This window comes from Megascapheus bottae, chromosome 16 (assembly GCF_031878675.1).
Source record: "Megascapheus bottae isolate mThoBot1 chromosome 16, mThoBot2.hap1, whole genome shotgun sequence".
NCBI lineage: Eukaryota > Metazoa > Chordata > Mammalia > Rodentia > Geomyidae > Megascapheus > Megascapheus bottae.
Genome location: NC_143524.1, coordinates 41,462,685 through 41,483,699, shown reverse-complemented (window position 1 = coordinate 41,483,699; position 21,015 = coordinate 41,462,685). Strand labels below are relative to the sequence as shown.

General features: G+C 38.6%; 3 protein-coding genes across 3 annotated transcripts; all 3 read left to right on the top strand.

The window, feature by feature from the left end:
- Positions 1 to 804: 804 nt before the first annotated feature.
- On the top strand, positions 805 to 1,657 carry LOC150053328 (olfactory receptor 56B1-like). The gene is given in 2 exon segments (XM_090349033.1): positions 805 to 1,019; positions 1,021 to 1,657. Coding segments are annotated over 2 exon segments (852 nt in total).
- Positions 1,658 to 11,590: 9,933 nt separating this feature from the next.
- LOC150053327 (olfactory receptor 52N4) lies at positions 11,591 to 12,556 on the top strand. The gene has a single exon (XM_090349032.1). It carries the CDS (start codon positions 11,591 to 11,593, stop codon positions 12,554 to 12,556), a length of 966 nt encoding a protein of 321 aa, XP_090205158.1.
- A 7,147-nt stretch (positions 12,557 to 19,703) lies between these two features.
- On the top strand, positions 19,704 to 20,669 carry LOC150053326 (olfactory receptor 52N4-like). Its single transcript, XM_090349031.1, has one exon. It carries the CDS (start codon positions 19,704 to 19,706, stop codon positions 20,667 to 20,669), a length of 966 nt encoding a protein of 321 aa, XP_090205157.1.
- Positions 20,670 to 21,015: the final 346 nt, after the last annotated feature.

Genomic DNA, 21,015 nt, shown 5'->3' with positions numbered 1-21,015 from the left:
AAAAAGAGCTCAGGGACAGCCCTAGGCCCTTAGTTAAAGCCCCAGGACAGGGCCAGGGATGTTGCCTTGTGGTAGAGTGCTTGCTTAGCATGCACAAAGACCAGCATTCGATTCCTTGGTCCCACATACATAGAAAAAAACCAGAAGTGGTTCTGTGGCTCAAGTGGTAGAGTGTTAGCCTTCAGAAAGCCTAAGGACAGTGTTCAGGCCCTGCGGCCAAGCCCAGGACTCCCCCGCCAAAAAAAGCTCCAGGACTGACCGAAAAAACCCCAAAACAAAAAGCCCTAAAGGTTTAGAAAAGCTAGGAACATACCTATGGGATGACCTTACCTAGAATAACTGTGATCATACAAATAGAGATTCAAAATTTGTGTTGAAACTTTCCTAGTCACCCTTGATACGAGTGATAGTTGTGGTAGCAGTAATAGTGTGTGTGTGTGTGTGTGTGTGTGTGTGTGTGTGTGTGTGTGTGTGTGTGTGTGTGGTGTGGTTCCAAAAATCAATTCCAGGGCCTCTCACACGATAGGTAAGGATTTACTGCGCTACACCCTTAAATCAGAAATGTGTGATCTTTAAGTTTCCTTCCTACAATTAAAATCTAAATCTTTCTTATAACTTGTTGTCAATTATTATAAGACATGGCCTACAAAGTTCTGTATAGCCAAATCTTGTTTTAGCACAAAAACAATGCATTAGAAAGACAGATTTAAAACAAGCTTTCATTGTGTTCATGCCCAGAGAAAGAAACACTGACTGAGAAACATGTTGTGGGTCTTTCTTGCTCTTTCTGCCTCTTAGGAAAAGATGTCCTCATCTCTCCAGGGCTCCAATAGCTCCAAATTCCAGGTGTCTGAGTTCATTCTGCTGGGATTCCCAGGCATTCACAGCTGGCAGCACTGGCTCTCCCTGCCTCTGGCTCTGCTCTACCTTTCAGCGATGTCTGCAAACCTTCTCATCCTCACCACCATTTCCCAGGACCCGTCTCTAAAGCAGCCCATGTACCTCTTCCTGGGCATCCTCTGCCATTCACTGCTTTGTTGGTATGGAGTCTGGGATCTTTCTCTGTATGGCATTTGATAGATATGTAGCTATCTGTCATCCTCTCCGTTATCCATCCATCGTCACTAATTCTTTAATCTTCAAAGCGACCCTGTTTATGGTGCTGAGAAATGGCTTGCTTGTCATTCCAGTGCCTGTGCTTGCAGCTCAGCGTAATTATTGTTCCCAGAATGAAATTGACCATTGCCTCTGTTCTAACCTTGGAGTCACCAGATTGGCTTGTGATGACAGAAGGCCAAATAGTATTTGCCAATTGGTCCTGGCTTGGGTTGGAATGGGAGGTGACCTCAGTCTTATTATGCTGTCTTATGCCTTGATTCTGCGTTCTGTACTTAGAATCAACTCATCTGAAGCTGTATCCAAGACTCTGAGCACGTGTAGCTCCCATCTCATTCTCATCTTCTTCTTCTACACTGTTGTGGTAGTGATTTCAGTGACTCACCTGGCAGAGACCAAGGCTACTTTCATTCCAGTCCTACTCAATGTGCTACACAACATCATCCCTCCTTCCCTCAACCCTATCGTGTATGCACTTAGAACCAAAGAACTTCGGGTAGGCTTTAGAAAGGTGTTACGTTGGGCCTCACAAAAGAAATGACTCCCTAGAAACCTCCACAATGCACCTGAACTTGCATTTCTTCCAAGCTATCTTAATTTCCAAGGAGAATGGAGGAGTAAGTCAAAGCTTTTTGGGATTTCCCTTTCCTGTTCTTATATAATCAGTTATGAAAGCAGCTGAATGACAACAAAAAGAGGAAACAGATTTCTCAAGAGTTCCAAAATTGGATAAGGCAAAAACAAAACCCCACAAATATATGCAAAGATTGTTTACTAAACCAAGAACATGGGTAAAAAGCCGAATTGATATTATTCATATCAATTTTCTGAAACAAAAACAAATATACTTACACAAATATTCATACAGGGACACAGGATTATAGATATTGTGTTTGTATATGTATGTGTATACACACAGGCACACAGACACACACACATATATACATCTCTTTAATGTAAGTGAGTGGGGCATGAATTACAGGTTAGGCTTGGATATGTCACCCATAGTTTGTGAGCAAAGCCAGGTTACCTGAGTAACCTGAAGGATTCCATTAAGATGCACTGCAGGACAGAAATGCTAAATGCTTCAGAGAGCAAGGCCAATCCAAGTATAATGGAGTTTTAATGCATGAGAAGATGACCTAGCTTTAACAAGCAGAACCCCAAATCTATCTACCTATCTATCCATCTATCTGTCTGTCGGTCTATCTGTTGTCTGTCTGTCTGGCTGGCTTTTGGATATTTAAATTGAACTCAGGTGGGGAACTTTGATGAAACAACAGAGAGAATTTGGTTATTTATTCTCCCCTTCCCAACTTTCTTTGATGTCAGGGTTTTGACATTGCTTTCTTGCCAGGTAGCTTCACTGCTTCAGCTGCAGTATTTATGTATTTATCTATTCAGTGACACTATCCTCTCTGTCTTTAGGCAAGAGCGAAGACAGTGACAAAGAATTATTGGAATTAGTCTCAGTGCCTAGCATCTATCACTTTTCCTTTTCATTATCACCACCTACCACATATTTGATAGCAAATGTATTCATTTTCTTTCAGATCTATATTAATGTGTGACTTGCTGAGCCCCCACGGGAAATCATTCTTTTTATTAATACTATTGCAGTCCATACTCTAACTAAGCCTTTGCAGTTTGAGTAGTAGAAAACATCTTCATATGAAAAGAAACTGAAGAAACAAAAGAAAAAGGCAGGCTTTTTTTTCACCACAATAAAAAATCCCCATAATGAAAATTTTCTTCTCTGTTTCATGATCATAAAAACCAATAAACAACAGAATTGAAACATAACATATGCATTTCAGTCTGATACCTATTAGGTTTTTTTGGAACCACTCTCAGCGAATACCTTCTGAAATATGGATATTAATTTGGGATATGGGCTACATACTTGAAGTTCTGTAGCCCATTGTTGCAGATTCATTGTGAAATGTCCTCACAAGTTAAAGCCTGGGTTGCCTAGTTGATGAGAATTGGGAAAGTGCTTGGATTATGAGGGTTCTGAGCTAATCAATTGGAAAAATGAATTGATGGATTTGTAATCTGATGACCTTGTTGGGAGACGGTGGAAGCTAGGAAAGAGAATGTAGATGGAGGAAGGATAGCACGGGAGGAATACCTCTGCCTAGATCCTTCCTCTCTCTGTGCCCTGCCTGCCATGAGATGAGCAGCTTTCCTCCGCCATGCCTTTCTGCCTTGCTATAAGCCTAAGAACAAAGGAGCCAGCTGAATTAAAACTTCAGTAACTATGAGCCAAAATAAGTCTTTCCTCCTAAAACCAGTTTTCTCCGATGTTCTGTCCACTTGATGAAAGGCTGAATGACACACTCATGCCACAATAGAAATAAAGGTAATTCTATGTAGGGTTTATCAAGAAAGTCCTGTTAACTTGGCCTCTTACCCAAACCTGAACTAATTTACTTTTGTTTCAAGATTGACAAAGAGAAAACATAAGATGGTCTACGGACACATGAAATCCCTTTCTTTACTAATGGTGTACTTTTAGGACATTAAAATCATTTAAAGAAAAATGTTTGATGTTTAATTTTCCACTAAATAAGCAAAACTATAATAGCTGGGGAACACAGTGAAATGTAACTGAGAATACAGGCTATTGTAGCAGAAGCAACATTCCTCTGATCATTTGGAAGAATTAAATCCACTATAATGCAACAGATTCTCTATTAAAGAGTGCAAAAACATGCTGGAAGCACGGCACCGCTGGTAGAGCACCTGCCTCACAGTGTGAGCCCAAGTTCAAGCTCCAGTATCATCAGAACATTTTTTAATGTTGCCAAGAAAATGTAATATAAAGAGAAAATATTTTGAGAAAAATTAAGAGGCCAGACAAGGGTTTCCCACAGCAAATTCTGATGTTAAAATTTGGCAATGAATTTGTTACCTACAACCTCCTGTGAAGAATTAGGCTATTAAATACACAAATTCCTTTAACAAAACCTAAAGCCTTAGTTTTAGATAGATAGATAGATAGATAGATAGATAGATAGATAGATAGATAGATATTAGTTTCCAAGTTACTTAACAGTTGTTATTCTGCCCTCCGAATGTGTCCTATGAATTTCTCACCAATACTAAAAATAAGAACGTCTTTGTTTTCCTAAAGATCACAGTAAGGTAACACCTGGCATCAACTAGGGATGGTAAAAGCAGCAATAATTCCAGAAATCAGCAAGCTTTGACAAGGGTACAGAGACCCGGTAAATACTTGTACTTGGTAGCAGGAATGGAAAATGATGCAGAAATTGAAAACAGTGACAGAATCCCCAAAATGTTAATATTTGTAGGATAGCGCTGGTGGCTCACACTTATAATCCTAGCGACTCAGGAGGCTAAGATCTGAAGATTGAGGTTCAAAGCTAGCCCAGGCAGGAAAGGCTATGATACTCTTATCTCTGAAAACAACTCAAGAAAAATCCCAAAGTGAAATTGTGGCTCAAATGGGAGAATGTTAGCCTTGAGCCCCTCCAAAAACTTAGGGACAGCACCCAGGCCCCAGGACTGGCCCAAAAAAGTAAAAAAAAAATAAAATAAAAAGGTAAATGCAAAATTATCACTTGGCACAGTAGTGATTTATTGTCCCCAAACAGAATAGAACTGAAAACAGACCATCCAACAAACTCGATACACAAACACTAATGGTAGTAGCATTATTAACAAGTAGGAAAGGGTGAAATATTCATCCCCTGCTTGAGGATTAAACAAAATGAGAAACATCTTTAAAACTGATAATAACTCAGCCAGAAAGAGAAAGAAATGAAAGGTTAGTAATGTAATCACAGGGATGAATCTTGGAACACGATACTGAAAATAGAAGCTACATAGAAAACCACAGATTCATAGGATTTTGTTGATATGACTGTTCAGAATAGATAAAGTCATGAAAACATTCACACGAGTGTTTGCCTTGTGTAGAAAGGAAACTATAGCTTTGTGGACAAAGATTTTTCCATGGGAGATGATGAAAACATTTTAGAATATGTGCTGATGGCTGCATTGCAAATATATTAAAACCAGGCATTTGTTTGTGTCAAATTGATAAAATTGTTAGCAATTTTATATGAAGACTATTTCAACAAAAATTAACACTTGAAATTTCAAGCTACAATTTAGCCTGGTATAATTTTTGTATCTTCTTTATTTTTTTTGCAAAAATACAAGAAAAAAAATGCAAAACAAAAGGTATGAATGTTTTTAATATGGTATGTCCAAGGCTTATTGGTAAAAGCAATTGATATATATTAAAGATACTGAACAGACGGATAGATGGTTAATTCACTTCCACATTATAGAATTTAAAGGTGATTAAAAACCCACACACATTTTGTTAGTCAGATGCTGGTGTCCACACTTGTAGTTCTAGCGACTAATGAGGCTGAGATATGAGGATGATGGTTTGAAGGTAGCCTGGGAAGGAAAGTCAGTGAGTCTCTCATCTCAAATTAACCACCAGAAAAGCAGAAGTGGTGTTATGGTTCAAAGTGGTAAAGCCAAAAAAACTTGAAGCAAAAAGCTCAGGGACAGCATCCAGGACCCAAGTACAAGCTCCAGGATCGACAAAATGAATCATTTTTCCCCAAACATTATTTTTCTATATTAATTTCACCATACAAATAATGATATATTTAAGCATTCTTATATACTCTAATTAAGGAAATACAATGTTAAAATCATTTGTTGTTGTTATTTTGTAGTTCTGAATTTGAACTCAAGGCCTTGCTTTTGACTTTTCATTTTAGCTATTTTTTTCTTTTTTTTATTGTAATTAATAAAAGGGTTACATGATATTTGCCGGATAGAAGGTGCATTAATTCACATATATTGATACCCTTTCACATGTCTTGGTCCCCATTACCCTCCCCTCCACCACTCCCCCCCCCGTCTTGGTTTTCCCCCCTTCCCTATCCAATTTCAAATAACCAAATACAAATAAATCCAATATATCAGATAACAAAGTGAGCTACAGTAACAATATGAGATAACTAAGGGACAGCAAAAGAGACGAGAGATAACATAGTACATTCAGGACAACAATCATTCATTATATGGCTTTTGTTTCAATATCCTGGAGGTCTTTTCAATTAGCTTCATACTATATGGCCTTATGTATCAAGGTTTTGCTCTATTGCAGATCTCTGCTAGTAGAGCCCAAGGTTTCTACTGATTATGACAAATGAGGAAAACCATTGAGCCTAAGTTCCTTTGAGTCTGGCTTACTTCACTTAATATGATTTTTTCTAAGTCTTTCCATTTCCTAACAAATGGGGTGATGTCATTTTTTTCTGACAGCAGCATAGAATTCCATTGTGTACAAATACCACAACTTGTTGATCCACTCATCAACTGAGGGACATCTAGGTTGGTTCCATCTTTTGGCTATGGTGAATAATGCTGCAATGTTACAAATAGGATCTCACAGCTATGCCCAGGCCCACCTGGATGGACTTTGATCCTCCATTTATAACTCTGCATAGCTGGAAGGCAAAGTCAATGCCACCATTCCTAGTTTTTATTGGTTGAGATACGTGTGTGTGTGTGTGTGTGTGTGTGTGTGTGTGTGTGTGTTCCAGTCCTGAATCTTGAACTTCAGGCTGATATACTCTGAGTTTTTCTACTCAAGGCTAATATTCTATCACATGTGCCACAGCTCAACTTCTGGCTTTTTGGTGGCTTTTTGGAGATAAAAGTCTCACAGGAACTCTCCATTCTACTGGCTTTGAACTAGGATCCTCATATCTTAGTCACCTAAATAGTGGAGATTGCAAGCATGAGCCATGTGCACTGAGGTAAGACCAGGTTTTTATGAAGATTTGGTCCTGACTGGCTTTGAACTACTGATTCTTGTCTTATGAGTAGACATGATTAAGGGCAGGAGGTATCATGGATCAGCTCAATAACTACCTCAATAGTGCACTCTTACTGTTCTCATTGTAAGAATTTACATCTGATAAATTATACGTTTCTGTATGTGTGCTGGTATTGGAGCTTGAACTCTTACTCATCTTTTCCTTTCATGGCTAGGAGCTTACCACTTGAGCCACAACACTACATTGGGCATTCGGTGAGCTGGACAAGAGATCCAACAAGTTTTGTCTGTCCTTTTTTGGATTTGAACTATGATTTTCTGATCTCAACTCTGTGGATAACTAGAATTATTATAGGCATAAGCCCCCTTGTTTGCATAATAAATCTGAACTATGAGTGAATTTGTATATTGGGATAAGACCCCTCAGAATCCAAGTTCATGTTATCTGATACTTCTCATATAGTTCCTAGGCTGACTCAGTGAGCAATACGGATTCAGTAGTAAAATTTAAACACCACCAGGAGGAGTGTGAATAAAGCAAAGAAAATAGGAGTGTGCTTGTGAGTGATGGAAATACTGTTATGTAATTGCATTCAACTTGCATGCCAACAGAACTTTCACAGAAAGAGACACAATTCTGCAATAAATGTAAAGATCATTAAAACACTCAGGGAAAGATGAACACATCCTTGTCGGCAGCAATAGGGATGCATCATCCATTCTCTCACCTCCCATGGAGTTCATCCCCACAACAGCACCTGCATTTGCATCCTTCTGAAATGTTCCCTTGGGACATGAAGCTCAGAACATCCTTTAAAGGCTCAGCTCCATAACGGGTGTGAAGGTCTTCAAGAGTTCATGTGCACCTCTGTGCATACGTAGCAAGATGGTGAAATTTTTCAGGAAGTAGATTTAAACACCTCGACCAGATTGTTTTCGTCTCTGTGTTTCTCTGCCAGGAAACCAGGTATTCATGGGAATACAAAGGTGCGGAGGGGTAGAGGCATGACTGTTTCTAAGGCAGTAAGAGACAGTGGAGAGTGCTTTGTGATCACAGGTGGACTGGTGGAGTTATCCTCAGAAATAAAGATTGGACTCCATTCAGCAGGCTTGAAAGCAGAAATGTTCCAGAAAATATTTTTAAGACCAATGTTCAGACAATGATTTAATTTGGTGCTTCACAAGAATTATGCGCCTATGATTCCCCAAACCAATAGACATAACCAAGTCTGCTGTGACGAAAAGCAGATATAAGTCACCCCTGGCAACACGCAATAGTACGGCTCTAGAACAGTCTCTCGTTCAGGTCAGAACAGTTGTCCTTCCCTTGACTCTCCGAAGAGGACAGTTTTTTTAAAAAAATTATTTTTTGAAAAGGTGATGTGCAGGGGTTATAATTACATATGTAAAGCGATGAATGAATTTCTTTTTAAGCACTGTTACCCCCTCCCTCATTTTTTCCCACTTAACACTCCACATTCCCCTCCTCCCGGCAAGTTGTAAAGTTCATTTCCAACACAGTGCCTTGTGAGTATCACTGTTGCATTGGTTCAACTTTGACCTTGATCTCACCATGTCCGTGATTCCCTTCCCATCCCCAAATCAGGTAAACTTATATACAATACAAAGCATAACAAATTTCAAAAGAAAGGTGCCAACAGGGGTAAACCAAAGAGGGAAAAACAGAAGAAGAGATAACTGTTTACAGTTGTTCTTAATTGTGGGTGTGTTTCACCCACTTAGATAAACAACACTTAACTGGAAACCTCCACTTTCCTGTGAAGAGCAAATAACAGATCTTACATATGTGAGAAAAAAGCTTTCTATCTATGATATTGATAAGGGAGAGTAGGCACCAGTTGAGAACTGAGTTACACTTTATAAGCAATGATATTTCTGCATTAATGTTACTATTTCCACATATCTGTTCATCCCCATTAACTCATATGAGTTAATTTCCTTCCAAGAAGAAATACATTAAACGGTATTGAGATAATTTGAAATTGATTTTGGTAAGAAAATAATCTTACTTGTTTTGTGTTTAATATTGTATTACTTTGGTATCCATATGGCTCTCTTATTGACAGATTTGTGCATGTATTGAACGTTGGATCTAAACTGTGGGGTAAAATTCAAATCAGGATTAGTGACTACAGTGGTACCTACTAGAATCACAGGCATCTAAGTAAGGTTTTTATCTTACATTGAGGAAAGCTATTCTTCGGAGAACTACACAAGTTTTCTCAACAATATTTGTTTGATTTTTGACTTATGGCTATTTGTACTCTTCTTGATTTCCTAATTTGCTTCTATTGTAGGACTATGGACTATATACAGTGAAGACTGATTATTCAGTTCTATTAAGGAAAAATGAATGCTGTTATCCATTTCTTAGACTAATGTTCATAATCAATTAACTTTATACTTTATTATATTTCCTAAAAATCAATGATAAAACTTCATATTAACATAACTCCAAATATAGGCATATATGGGTTAATACATATTTTCTCTGTAAAATATTTGTGAAAGTAATCTAAAAATATATATAGTATTGTATTAAATAAAGTACAACTTTCCCAATCTGACAAAAAGAAGCTTTGGGGATTGATGCCATTGTTTTATCACAAAATCTTCTGTGTATCAACAAAAAAGGAACAGAATTATTTCACTTTTCTGATATTTGTTGTGAAGAAAACTCACCAGATATAGAGGGAAAATGATTAGGTACATTGGCTAAAAATGTTACATGGAGCCTTTATAAAATTGTTTCTCAAAACTATCTTGATATAGGATATTCTATTGCTTATTTATGTAGTGAGAGGAATTATTATTTCCCCAATTTATTGCGTACTTGATATGTTGCCATGTGTTCTTTCACTTGGAAGCTTTCTGCCTAATTAGGTGTTTTCCTTTCTCATTCCCACTTTTCAATTGCAATGCAATTAATTGTGTTTAAAAAAGTTACAGGGGGGCCGGGAATTTGGCCTAGTGGTTAAAGTGCTTGCCTAGCATGCACGAAGACCTGGGTTCAATTCCTTGGTACCACATATATATAGAAAAAGTCGGAAGTGGTGCTGAGGCTCAAGTGGTAGAGTTCTAACCTTGAGAAAGTCCAAGGACAGTGCTCAGGCCCTGAGCTCCAGCCCAGGACTGGCAAAAAAAAAAAAAAGTTACAGGGCCAGGAGAATGGCCTAGTGGTAGAGTGTTCACCTAATATACATGAAGTCCTGGGTTCAATTCCTTGGTACCACATACACAGAACAAGCCAGAAGTGGTGCTGTGGCTCAAGTGGTAGAGTGTTAGCCTTGAGAAAGCCCAAGGACAGTGCCCAGGCCCTGAGTTCAAACCCCAAGACTGGCTAAAAAATTAATTCTTGAAACAGTGAAGTTTAAAATATTTTACGGGACTAGGTAGAGCTACGAGACCCCTGACCTAGGGTACTACTCTGACCTGAACAGGAAAATAGCAGCAGGAAGAGAGTTTCCTCAGCTTGTTTCAGTTCAGTTCATTCTGTTCTAAGAGCAATCGTCTGTCCTCCTGTGAAACTTTTTCTCACAGGCCCTAAAAAGTTGAGTTAGAATTTTGTTATGACCCAGGAAAGTCTTTCTGAAGAGTACTATTATGAACATGTAGATTAAAAAAACAGCTGACATTTTCAACACCATGTTTGCTATCTTACAATGGAACCAGGTAAAGACAAAACAAGAATGGTGCCAGAGTATCTGCCTAAAGAGCAACCTGCTGCATTAATTCATCCCACAGCCTGAACAATGACAGTGAACCACTTAGGATGAGTAAGTGAAGAAACTTCAAAGACTGTTACCAATGTGTATGTGTCAGGTGTGAGCAAAGCTAAATGTGAGCCATCCTAGAAATTGCAGAGTTGATGACCTTTTTACCATACAATTCCAAGAAAATGGAAAAGCAGGACAATGATTTCTTTCTGGAAACCTGAATATCCTTGAGGGAGAATTGGGTGTGGGGGGAAAATCTATGAACCTTAAACAAACTCTCAAACTGTGTCCTGGTCATGATTCATTCATCATTCCACATTTCCAGCTCTCTTTCTAAGACTCCCAGGTATGAATTAGCCATCAGAGATGATCACTTTGAATATATTTTTCATTTCAATATAAAATATGGAAATTCCTAGGTCTGTTAGCCTCCACTTGTAATGTTAGCTCCCTAGAAGGCTGAGGTAGGGAAATTGTAATGGTAAGACCAGCCTGAATAGATAGCAAGACCCTGTCTCAAAAGAAAAGAAAGCCAACATCTGGGTGCACGATTCAAGTGCTCCTGTGTCCACTTATCACATGTGCTGCCCTGGTGCTGACAAAAGTATTACAAAAAGTAAAAAACACATGAAATCGGAAAGAAATGAAAACAGCATCGAGGAAGGAGAACTAGGTTGCATGACATAGTTATCTTTAGTACTTGTCAGAATCCAGGACCAGAAAAAAAAAGTGGGAGTGAATAGTGACAGTAACTATAAGTTTTATTCTCTCTTTTCTTTCATTGCTAGGTAACTCACATCAATTACAGGCCTTCATTGCATGGTCATAGTAGCTCCATCATGCTTCCTTTAGGAAAATACATATGAACTTGAAACCTTTTCCTGGCCATTCTAGTCTGATTATGCTAATACAGAATAAAACAGATCTGACTCCAGCTTCATTTATTCTGAATGGGATCCCAGGACTGGAAGATCAGCAAATCTGGATTTCCTTCCCATTTTGCTCTATGTACTTGGTGGCTGTGGTAGGGAACTGTGGGCTCCTCTACCTCATCCACTGTGAGGACTCCCTGCACAGGCCCATGTACTACTTCTTAGCTATGCTTTCTCTAACTGATCTCATCATGTGCTCTAGCACGATTCCAAAAGCCCTCTGCATCTTCTGGTTTCGCCTCAAGGAAATTAGATTGAACGAATGCCTGGTCCAGATGTTCTTCGTTCATACGTTCACAGGGATGGAATCTGGCGTGCTCATGCTCATGGCGCTGGACCGCTATGTGGCCATCTGCTATCCACTGCGCTATTCTACCATCCTCACCAATCCTGTCATTGCCATGGTTGGATTTGTCACCTTCCTGAGAGGTGTATTACTCATTATTCCATTCACTTTCCTCACCAAGCGCCTGCCCTATTGCAGGGGCAATCTAATTCTTCATACCTACTGTGATCATATGTCTGTAGCCAAACTATCATGTGGCAATGTCAAGGTCAATGCCATCTATGGCTTGATGGTGGCCCTCCTTATCGGAGGCTTTGACATTCTGTGCATCACAGTCTCCTACACTATGATCCTGCGAGCCGTGGTCAGCCTGTCCTCGGCAGACGCCCGGCAGAAGGCCTTTAGCACCTGCACTGCTCACATCTGTGCCATTGTTTTTTCCTACAGCCCAGCGTTCTTTTCATTCTTTTCTCATCGCTTTGGCGGCCACACAATCCCTCCATCCTGCCACATCATAATGGCCAATATTTATGTGCTTCTGCCTCCCACCATGAACCCTGTGGTCTATGGAGTAAAAACCAAGCAGATACGAAACTGTGTCATGAGGATCCTTTCAGGCTCTAAGGATGGCAAAGCCCACAGCATATGAGGAATCACTTGCAAGGAAGAGAGGAAAAGTGATATATCAATGAATTTCTTGCCTACTGCCTCCTGAAAAGAGCTAGTCTAATAAGCATTCCATGTTCCCGCTAATGAAATCTAATGAAAAATAAAGTGAAAGTCCATGATGTATGTCCTATTCCTAGATGGCAGTTGTGGTTTACAAGTTATTTGCCAGATGTTAGTCTCCCCTGGAAATACATGTTATGTAATTTCATCATGATGACCTTTTCATATATGTATACAATCTGTTTCAATTTCTTCTCCCCCACTCACCCTCTCTTTTCTTCCTCACAACTCTCCCTAGATTCATAGCTTTACTAAAGAATATGTACCAGTGGTATACAGATCCCTGAAAATGTGCTTACTCTTACTAGTTCTTAGAGAAATTAAAGTCAAGACCTCAATTATATGCCATTTAGCACCCAAGAGGATGGCAAAGACAACAACAAATCCAAGAAACAGCAAGAACTGATGAGGATGTAGAGATAGGAAAATACTTGCACTTTGGTAGCAGGAATGTGAAATAAGGCAGAAACTGGAAAGAACAGTTTCACAGAATTATAAAAGTTAAAAAAATCCCTGACCCAGAATTCTAACACTTTTTGTTTCATGCAAAATTGAAAACTGATCATTCAACCAACCCGGTCCACAAATGGTAATGGTAGCATTTGTAATCAACCAACCTAAATATTCATCAACTTCCTGGGAATTAGATCAGCCTCAACATGAACTATTACTCAGCCTGAAAAGTAAGTAAAAGATGAATAATGCGATCATGTGGGTTAACATTGGAACACTAGGTTAAACCAATGAAAGAAGCCAGAGAGAAAACGACATATTTGGGTGATGCTGCTTATATGAAATATTCAGACAGGTAAATTGATAGAATAGACAGAAATGAGTGTTTGTCATATGTAGAGAGGAAGGAAATAAAAATGATTTCAATAAAAATCAAAATTTGAAAAGGTTACACTAGCCTTTTTTCCTTCCATGAAATATTTTACTACTTTTTTAAGAATTAAAAAACAATGTAGTGCAAGCAAAAAGCAGACATGATTTAATATATGGTGATCCAGGCAAGTTGTTCAAGTCATATTTTAACTAATATAGAGCAAGAAACTTAACTGATAGATAGATACTAGAAAAGAAATACAGTATAATTTACTTCCATATTGTAGAATTGTTTTGTGAACTTTATTTTCCCAAATTACTTTTGAAAAACAAGCATTCTTATGTAATCTAAGTAAGGAAAACATATAAATTTAAAATCAACACTATCTGTGGCACTGAGTTTGAACTCAGGACCTTGTACCTGTCAGGCACATCGTCTATCTATGCGTCAGACACCCAACAACTTTGACTTTGTTAGTTTTCAGATAGCGTCTCCCTTTTGTGCCCAGACTAGTCATGGTTCCATCTTCCCATTTAGACTTCCTGAGCAGCTAGCCTGTAAGTCTGGGTTCCATTGTGGTCAGTTATCATTGGTTGAGACAGAGTCATGAGAAAGCTTTCCTGGTGGTCCTGGTACTCTTACCAGTTTCTGTCTCTAGAGTAGATACATTTACAAATATGAAGCACAACAACAATTGCTTTAAAGTTACACTCATCAATGCTATAATATACATCATTAGCTTCAGTTAAAAAATAGCATCTGAGGGGGCCAGGAGCGGGGCTTAGTGGTATAGTGCCTGCCTGGCATGCATAAAGCTCTGGGTTCAATTATTTAGTGCCACCCACACAGAAATAATAACCAGAAGTGGTGCTGCAGCTCAAGTGGTAGAGCACTAGTCTCAAGAAAGCTCAAGGACAGTGTCCGGACTCCGATGAATTCAAGCCCCAGGACTGGAACAAAAAGAAAAGAAAAAAAAATAGCATCTGAATCAGAGTCTGTGTTATCTGATGCTTTTCGCATGGTTGCTGGCTTGATTTGGTGAGTGCTAAGAATTCATTGATGTGATTTAAATAGACATGCATGGTGAATACATAAAAGGACATGCAAATGTGTATTTATGAGTCCGGAAACACGTGAGTTTAACTTACTTGTCTCAGAACCTTACACAAAAGGAAACACAGCCCTGAAATACATGTCAGGATCACTAATTTTCCTTAAAATGCTTATGCTCATTTTGATTCCCATGTGTACAGGTAGCTTTGCCTGAGACAAGCGCACACGCACACGCACACACACACACACACACACACACACACACACACACACACACAAAGTGATAGCCTTATTTACATATCTGCCACTCTATCTCCACACCAGCACTTGCATTTCTAATTTAAATCATTCCCTTGAGACATAAAGCCCAGAATAAAGGCTCAGCTCAATAACAGTTAAGATGCTCTTTAAGAGTTGACAAGTGTGCATGCACATAAATTGTAAAGTTGTGATATTTTTCAGGAGGATCTGAATACCTGGACCAGATTGCATTCATCTCTATATTTTTTTTGTTTTTATCTTTCCCTGCCAGGAATCCAGGTATTAATGGGAATACAGAGGTGCCGGGTGAGTATGGCATGATTGGTAGTGATATCTAGGAGACAGAGGTTTTAAACTATATGCAGATTGGTGGAGTTATTCTCAGAAATGCAGATTTGAATTCATCCAGCGTGCTTAAAGACATAATTTCCTTGTGAAAAACTGAGAAACTGAGTTTCCTTGGAAAACATTTTTGAGACACATCTTCAAACTATGATTCAGTTTAACTTTTCACAAGGATTGTAGAAATTTATGTGAATTCCCAAACAAAATACGCAGAACTGATTCTGTCATGATGAAACCATCCCTAACAAGAAGTAGAACAGTCTCATTCATGGCAGATCATTGCTGCCTCTTATTGCTTACTGGTTCTACACTTGATGCTAAGAAGAGAACAGTCATTCTTGGTTCATTTCTAGAAACACTTAATTGTGGTTGTGTTTCATCCATTAATGTGGCAACACTTACTCCTAGGACCTTGCTTTCATGTGAAGAGCAGAAAATAAACCTTAAAAATGATATAACGAGAAAAGGCCAACTATGTTTATTGTGGAGAGTAACACAAGGCAATATCTTAGATATAGTTTATAGACGATAATATTTCTGCATTAATATTACTAATTTAACACATCTGTCTTTTCTTCCCCCAAAGTATGTTATTTCCTCAGTTTAATTATATGTTCCATGGAGAAATTTCACTACCTTCACAATCAGACCCATTAACTTAAATAGTACCATAGTAATCTTCATGGTTTTCCCCAAAGTTATCTCGACAGCAGGTTTTCTTCCTTTTATTTCTACAGTGAGTAAAATTAATCTTATATCCTTGATTTGTGAGATAGTATTTATTCATCTAGAAAATCCATCTACTTGAAAGGTGATTTTTAAAACTTCATTCTCTTTTTCCATTTCAAGATGGCTTTGGAATAAGGTTTTTCTGATGATATATAAGATAGATATTTTGTTTCTTCTGGTGATTCTTCTGACCCTGCTTTCCAAGTAAGAATGTTATAATACAGATGATCAATTCTCAAAATCAAGCATAAACTATGATACATTTATTCTTGAATCTGACCATTTATCTGAAAGTATTTATTATTTTCATTAAACATAGACAAAGGGACTTACTATATTTCAGCAATAAAAATAGAAAAAATCTGACTCCAAATTCACTTTGAAAAATTCACAAGCAGTCCTAGATTCTCATGAGCTATATTATGCCAGTGTTAAAAATGCAAGGCAGACTGCATAAAAATTTACTTTATAAACTTAATACATAGATGCTTACAATAATATTTTGCATGCTGCCAAGACAAGGTAATTTTTCCTAAAGTAGATAAAGTTTAAGCCTGTTTTTGGCGAAAGAAACTGGGCACAAAAAGAGTTGGGACTGCTGGGCACGGTAGCTTACACCTGTAATCCTAGCTACTCAGGAGGCTGAGATCTGAGGATCAAGGATCAACGCCAGCCCAGGCACAAAAGGACCTGAGACTCTTATCTCCAATTAACCTCTAGAAAACTGGAAGTGGCTTGGCTCAAGGGCACGGTAGTAACCATGAGCTGAAGAGCTCAGGGACATCGCCCAGGCTGAGTTCAAGCCCCAGGACTCACCAAAAAAAAAAAAAAAAAAAGATGGGACTGTAATACATACCTGAATACTGTTGTGATGTGAATAGGTAACAAAAGAGCCACAGGAAGAAGTTCCCCACCAGCCTGTGCTTGTTCAGCAAGACCACAAACATGCTTCTGAGAGCAATTGTCTAGCCTCCAGAGAAACTGTTTCTCATAAGCCCTAACTGCAATGACCCAGGAATGCGTTTTTGAAGAGCACTGTTATGAAGATGTAGATTTTTTTTAAAAAAGAGCTGACTTTTCCAATAGTCAGTCTGCTAGATTCCAGTAAAAAAAAAAGGTATAAAGGTAAAACGGGATGTTGATAAAGTATTTGGCTAACTTTTTTATTTATCTCACAGTCTGAACCATGATAGCTAACCACTTAGAATGAGTGAGAAAAGTAACTTCAGCAAACACTGGGTGAGTATAGGTGTGACCAAGGCCAAGTGTGAGTCATTCTAGAGCACGCAGAGTTAAATCCAATATTTTTATTGAATTGTGTCATCCACAGGTGGTTTTTAACCACTCAATTGCAAGAACACCAGAAACCAGGGAGTTTCTATCCAGGTTAATAATTTCTCTTTGGATAGTTGAAGGTCCCTTAGAAAAGATCTATAACATTGTGGTTAAACAAGGTCTCTAATGATGTGAAGCCCTTCACCCTAGTAAGCTATCAGCATTCATTTATCACCCAAAGCTTAGTTCTTAAAAACATTCCTTGAGATGTTTATTGAATTAGCCAAAATTCTCCAAAATTCTGGGATAATGGAAAGAATAATATCTCAGAAAGTTTATATCATGCTATTTGTAAAGAAATGGATGGACATAGAAAAAATTATATTAAGTGAGAGAAACTTCCCACATGGAAGTTAGATCTAAATATAAGGATGTGTTAAAACATACAGAGTTATATGCATGTGTGTGCAAACAAATTGAACAAAGGATGATTGAGGGAAGATTCCAATGGTGTAACTGCTCTGATCGATTGATAACTGTTGGTTAACAGTGAGTAACAAAAAGCTAAAATATATTTTGCCAACGGGGACTCAAGGGAAAGGAGTACAACCAAACAGAAAGACCAGAGCAGACAAAAAGAGACATTATATTCAATGTGCATCTGTCAACATGGAGCCATGTAACTGGAGGGTGTGCATAGGATTGGGAAAGATTAGGAAAGGATGATGACACTGATCAAAATACAATGTATACAAATAAAAAGAGGAAGTGTGGGGAGACACAGTGGGAAAATATAATGCATATCCTACAAAATTAAGAAAATTGACCATAGGCGTCGGTTTAGGATGCATAGGGAGTGAATAATGAAAAGGATGCACAGTATTCATAAACTGATTTGTTAGAGAGTAATATCTTCATACAACCACTTGAAAAAAATGAAAATATAATTTTTAAAAGATGCATAATTGTCATAATCTGACTTGTTGAATTGTAATCCATTTTCACCACTACTTTCAAAAGATAATAATAAAGGAAATACTAGTTTTAGGTGACCTGGGACATGTAAGGACTGGGCACTCACTCCAAGTAAGCTTACTTTGCATGATTGTGAAGAGATCAGAATGAGAGGCTCCTGAATTTGAATAAATATGTAAAAGTTAGCCTGTGTGCTGCATGGCCTTGAGAATTCTTCCCAGAGCTGGCCTCTCTCCATAGACACTGCTTCTGTTGATGTAAACAAATCAGTAAGACATGTACAACTTGCCCCTCTGGGCATGCTGTTCACGAGCATTATCAGGGTATAGAAAGACTGGTTTTAATATTCATCTTGGAGACACTGTCTGGAATTAGTAGATGACAGTGGTATTACTCTGGCTGTATAAAATTGTGCTGCTGTGCCCATCCCAGGGGCACAATGTTACCTCAAATTTCTCTTCAGCTTTGTAAGCCTCTCAGATATGAATTGATTATAAAGGTGAGCAGACATTTCAAAAAACTTTGAAAAAAATTTAAAGTAAAATATAGAAAACACCAGGTCTGCTCACTTGTAAGCCTATCTACTCCAGATGCAGAAACAGAAGAATTGCAGTGTTAAGGCCTGCCTGCACGACAACAGAAAGCAAAGCATCAAAACCAGAGGCCTGGTAAACCATTCAAATGCTAGGTGCCTGTTTATGTGTGAGGCTGTGGTTCTGAAAAATGTGCTTCAAATAAGCTAGATAAAAAGCCATATAAATAAGTCATTGAAATATGTAAGTTATGAAAATAATATCAATAAAGCAGAAATACATTAACTGAAATACACATTAGTAAAATTATTAGATTCATAGGAAATAGTAACTGTGAAAAATTTAGAACTCCTTTGTACTATTAATACATGGGAATAAAAAGTTGGAAGACTAATAATTGTTTCCCAAGCCTTTTGGTTCTTGTTGAGATGATCTTTTAAGAAAACACTCATGTTAATGCAACGTTATAGGCAATTTTATTATCATTATTATTATTATTGTTGTCATTATTACCTTTTAGCAGTTAGACAAATGAATTACCATTTAACAAAAGAGTTTATGAATACAGTGCCTCTTGGTCAATGTCACATCCTCACACATTCCTCCCCTCTCACCCTTTCCCTCACTTTTCTGAATTTTGTAGGACAGACATTGAATTCTTGACTAGGCTCTCCCCAACTTTTCCTCTCCAAGTTATGAAAATTTATAACAGAACTTTTCATAACTCAAGTACACATTACTACCCATTTACAAAGGCTCTATCCCTTTTGCTTCAAAATAATGGTAACAGATCTTAGAACAGATGTGTTAAATGAATTGCAGGCTAATAAATTAGTAATGAATACATGATGTTAAACTATACTTCAATGAACATTATACAGTATTTTAAGTATTGTTTAATACTGTCATCTACTCATCTAAGAGAGAAAGGAGAGAAGAGTGAGAGAAACAGACCACAAGTGAGTCTATTTTTCCTTTTTCTGTTTTCCTAGTTTGGGAACCTCAAAACCCTAAACAAGTAAACCAAAATCGAAACGCCATCACCATTTAGCATCTCTACCCACCTAATCATGCTGCTGCGGAATCAAACACAGGAGACCCCCGCCTCTTTCATTCTGAATGGAATCCCAGGTCTGGAAGACCTGCACGTCTGGATTTCCATCCCGTTCTGCTCCATGTACGTGGTGGCTGTGGCTGGGAACTGTGGGCTCCTCTACCTCATCTGCTTTGAGGATTCTCTGCACAGGTCTATGTATTACTACCTGGCCATGCTTTCTCTTACTGATCTTGTTATGTGCACGTCCACCATCCCTAAAGCTCTCTGCATCTTCTGGTTCCATCTTAAGGAAATTAACTTCAAGGAATGCCTGGTCCAGTTGTTTGTCATCCATACGTTCACAGCCATGGAGTCTGGCGTGCTCATGCTGATGGCTCTGGACCGCTATGTGGCCATCTGCTACCCTCTGCGCTATGCCACCATCCTCACCAACTCAGTCATTGTGAAGACTGGACTGGCTACTTTCTTGAGAGCAGTGGTTCTCATTATTCCCTTGGTTTTCCTCACCAAGCCGCTACCCTACTGCAGAAGCAATATCATACACCATACTTACTGTGACCAGCTATCCGTAGCTAAGTTATCCTGTGGAAATATTAAGGCTAATGTTATTTATGGCCTGATGGCTGCCTTCTTGATTGGGGGCTTTGACATCCTATGCATCACCATCTCCTACACCATGATCCTGCGGGCTGTGGTCAGCCTGTCCTCGGCAGATGCCCGGCAGAAGGCCTTTAGCACCTGCACTGCCCACATCTCCGCCATTGTCTTTTCTTACAGTCCAGCCTTTTTCTGCTTCTTTTTTAACCGCTTTGGGAGCCGTACTATCCCTCCATCTTGTCATATTATTGTGGCTAATCTTTACCTGCTCTTACCTCCCACTATGAATCCCATTGTCTATGGGGTAAAAACCAAGCAAATACTAGACTGTGTCCTGAGGATCCTTTCAGGTGCTAAAAATACCAAATCCCACAGTGTCTGAAAGGCACATTTGTCAGAAGAGGGGACGGATAGGGGCGTGGAGGGAAGTGAAGGAAAAGCAAAATGGATCCACAGGAAAGGATTGCAAAGGAGAGATTGCTTTTCTGTAAGCTCTTTAATCAGGGTCTGTTGGTGTCCTAAAAGTGCCCTCAGAGGAAATGGTGTTGATGCATGCATTCTCCTGACAGGTCTTCATGACACCCCTGTGAAGAAAGTACTTCAATTGTGACATTAACGATCCATGAATGTGCAAAAGGAGAATTGAAATCACGCATCCAAAGAAATGATTTCAGTAGATGGGGATCAGATGAGAATGGTAGGCAAAGTCAACTAAATAGGAATTCATG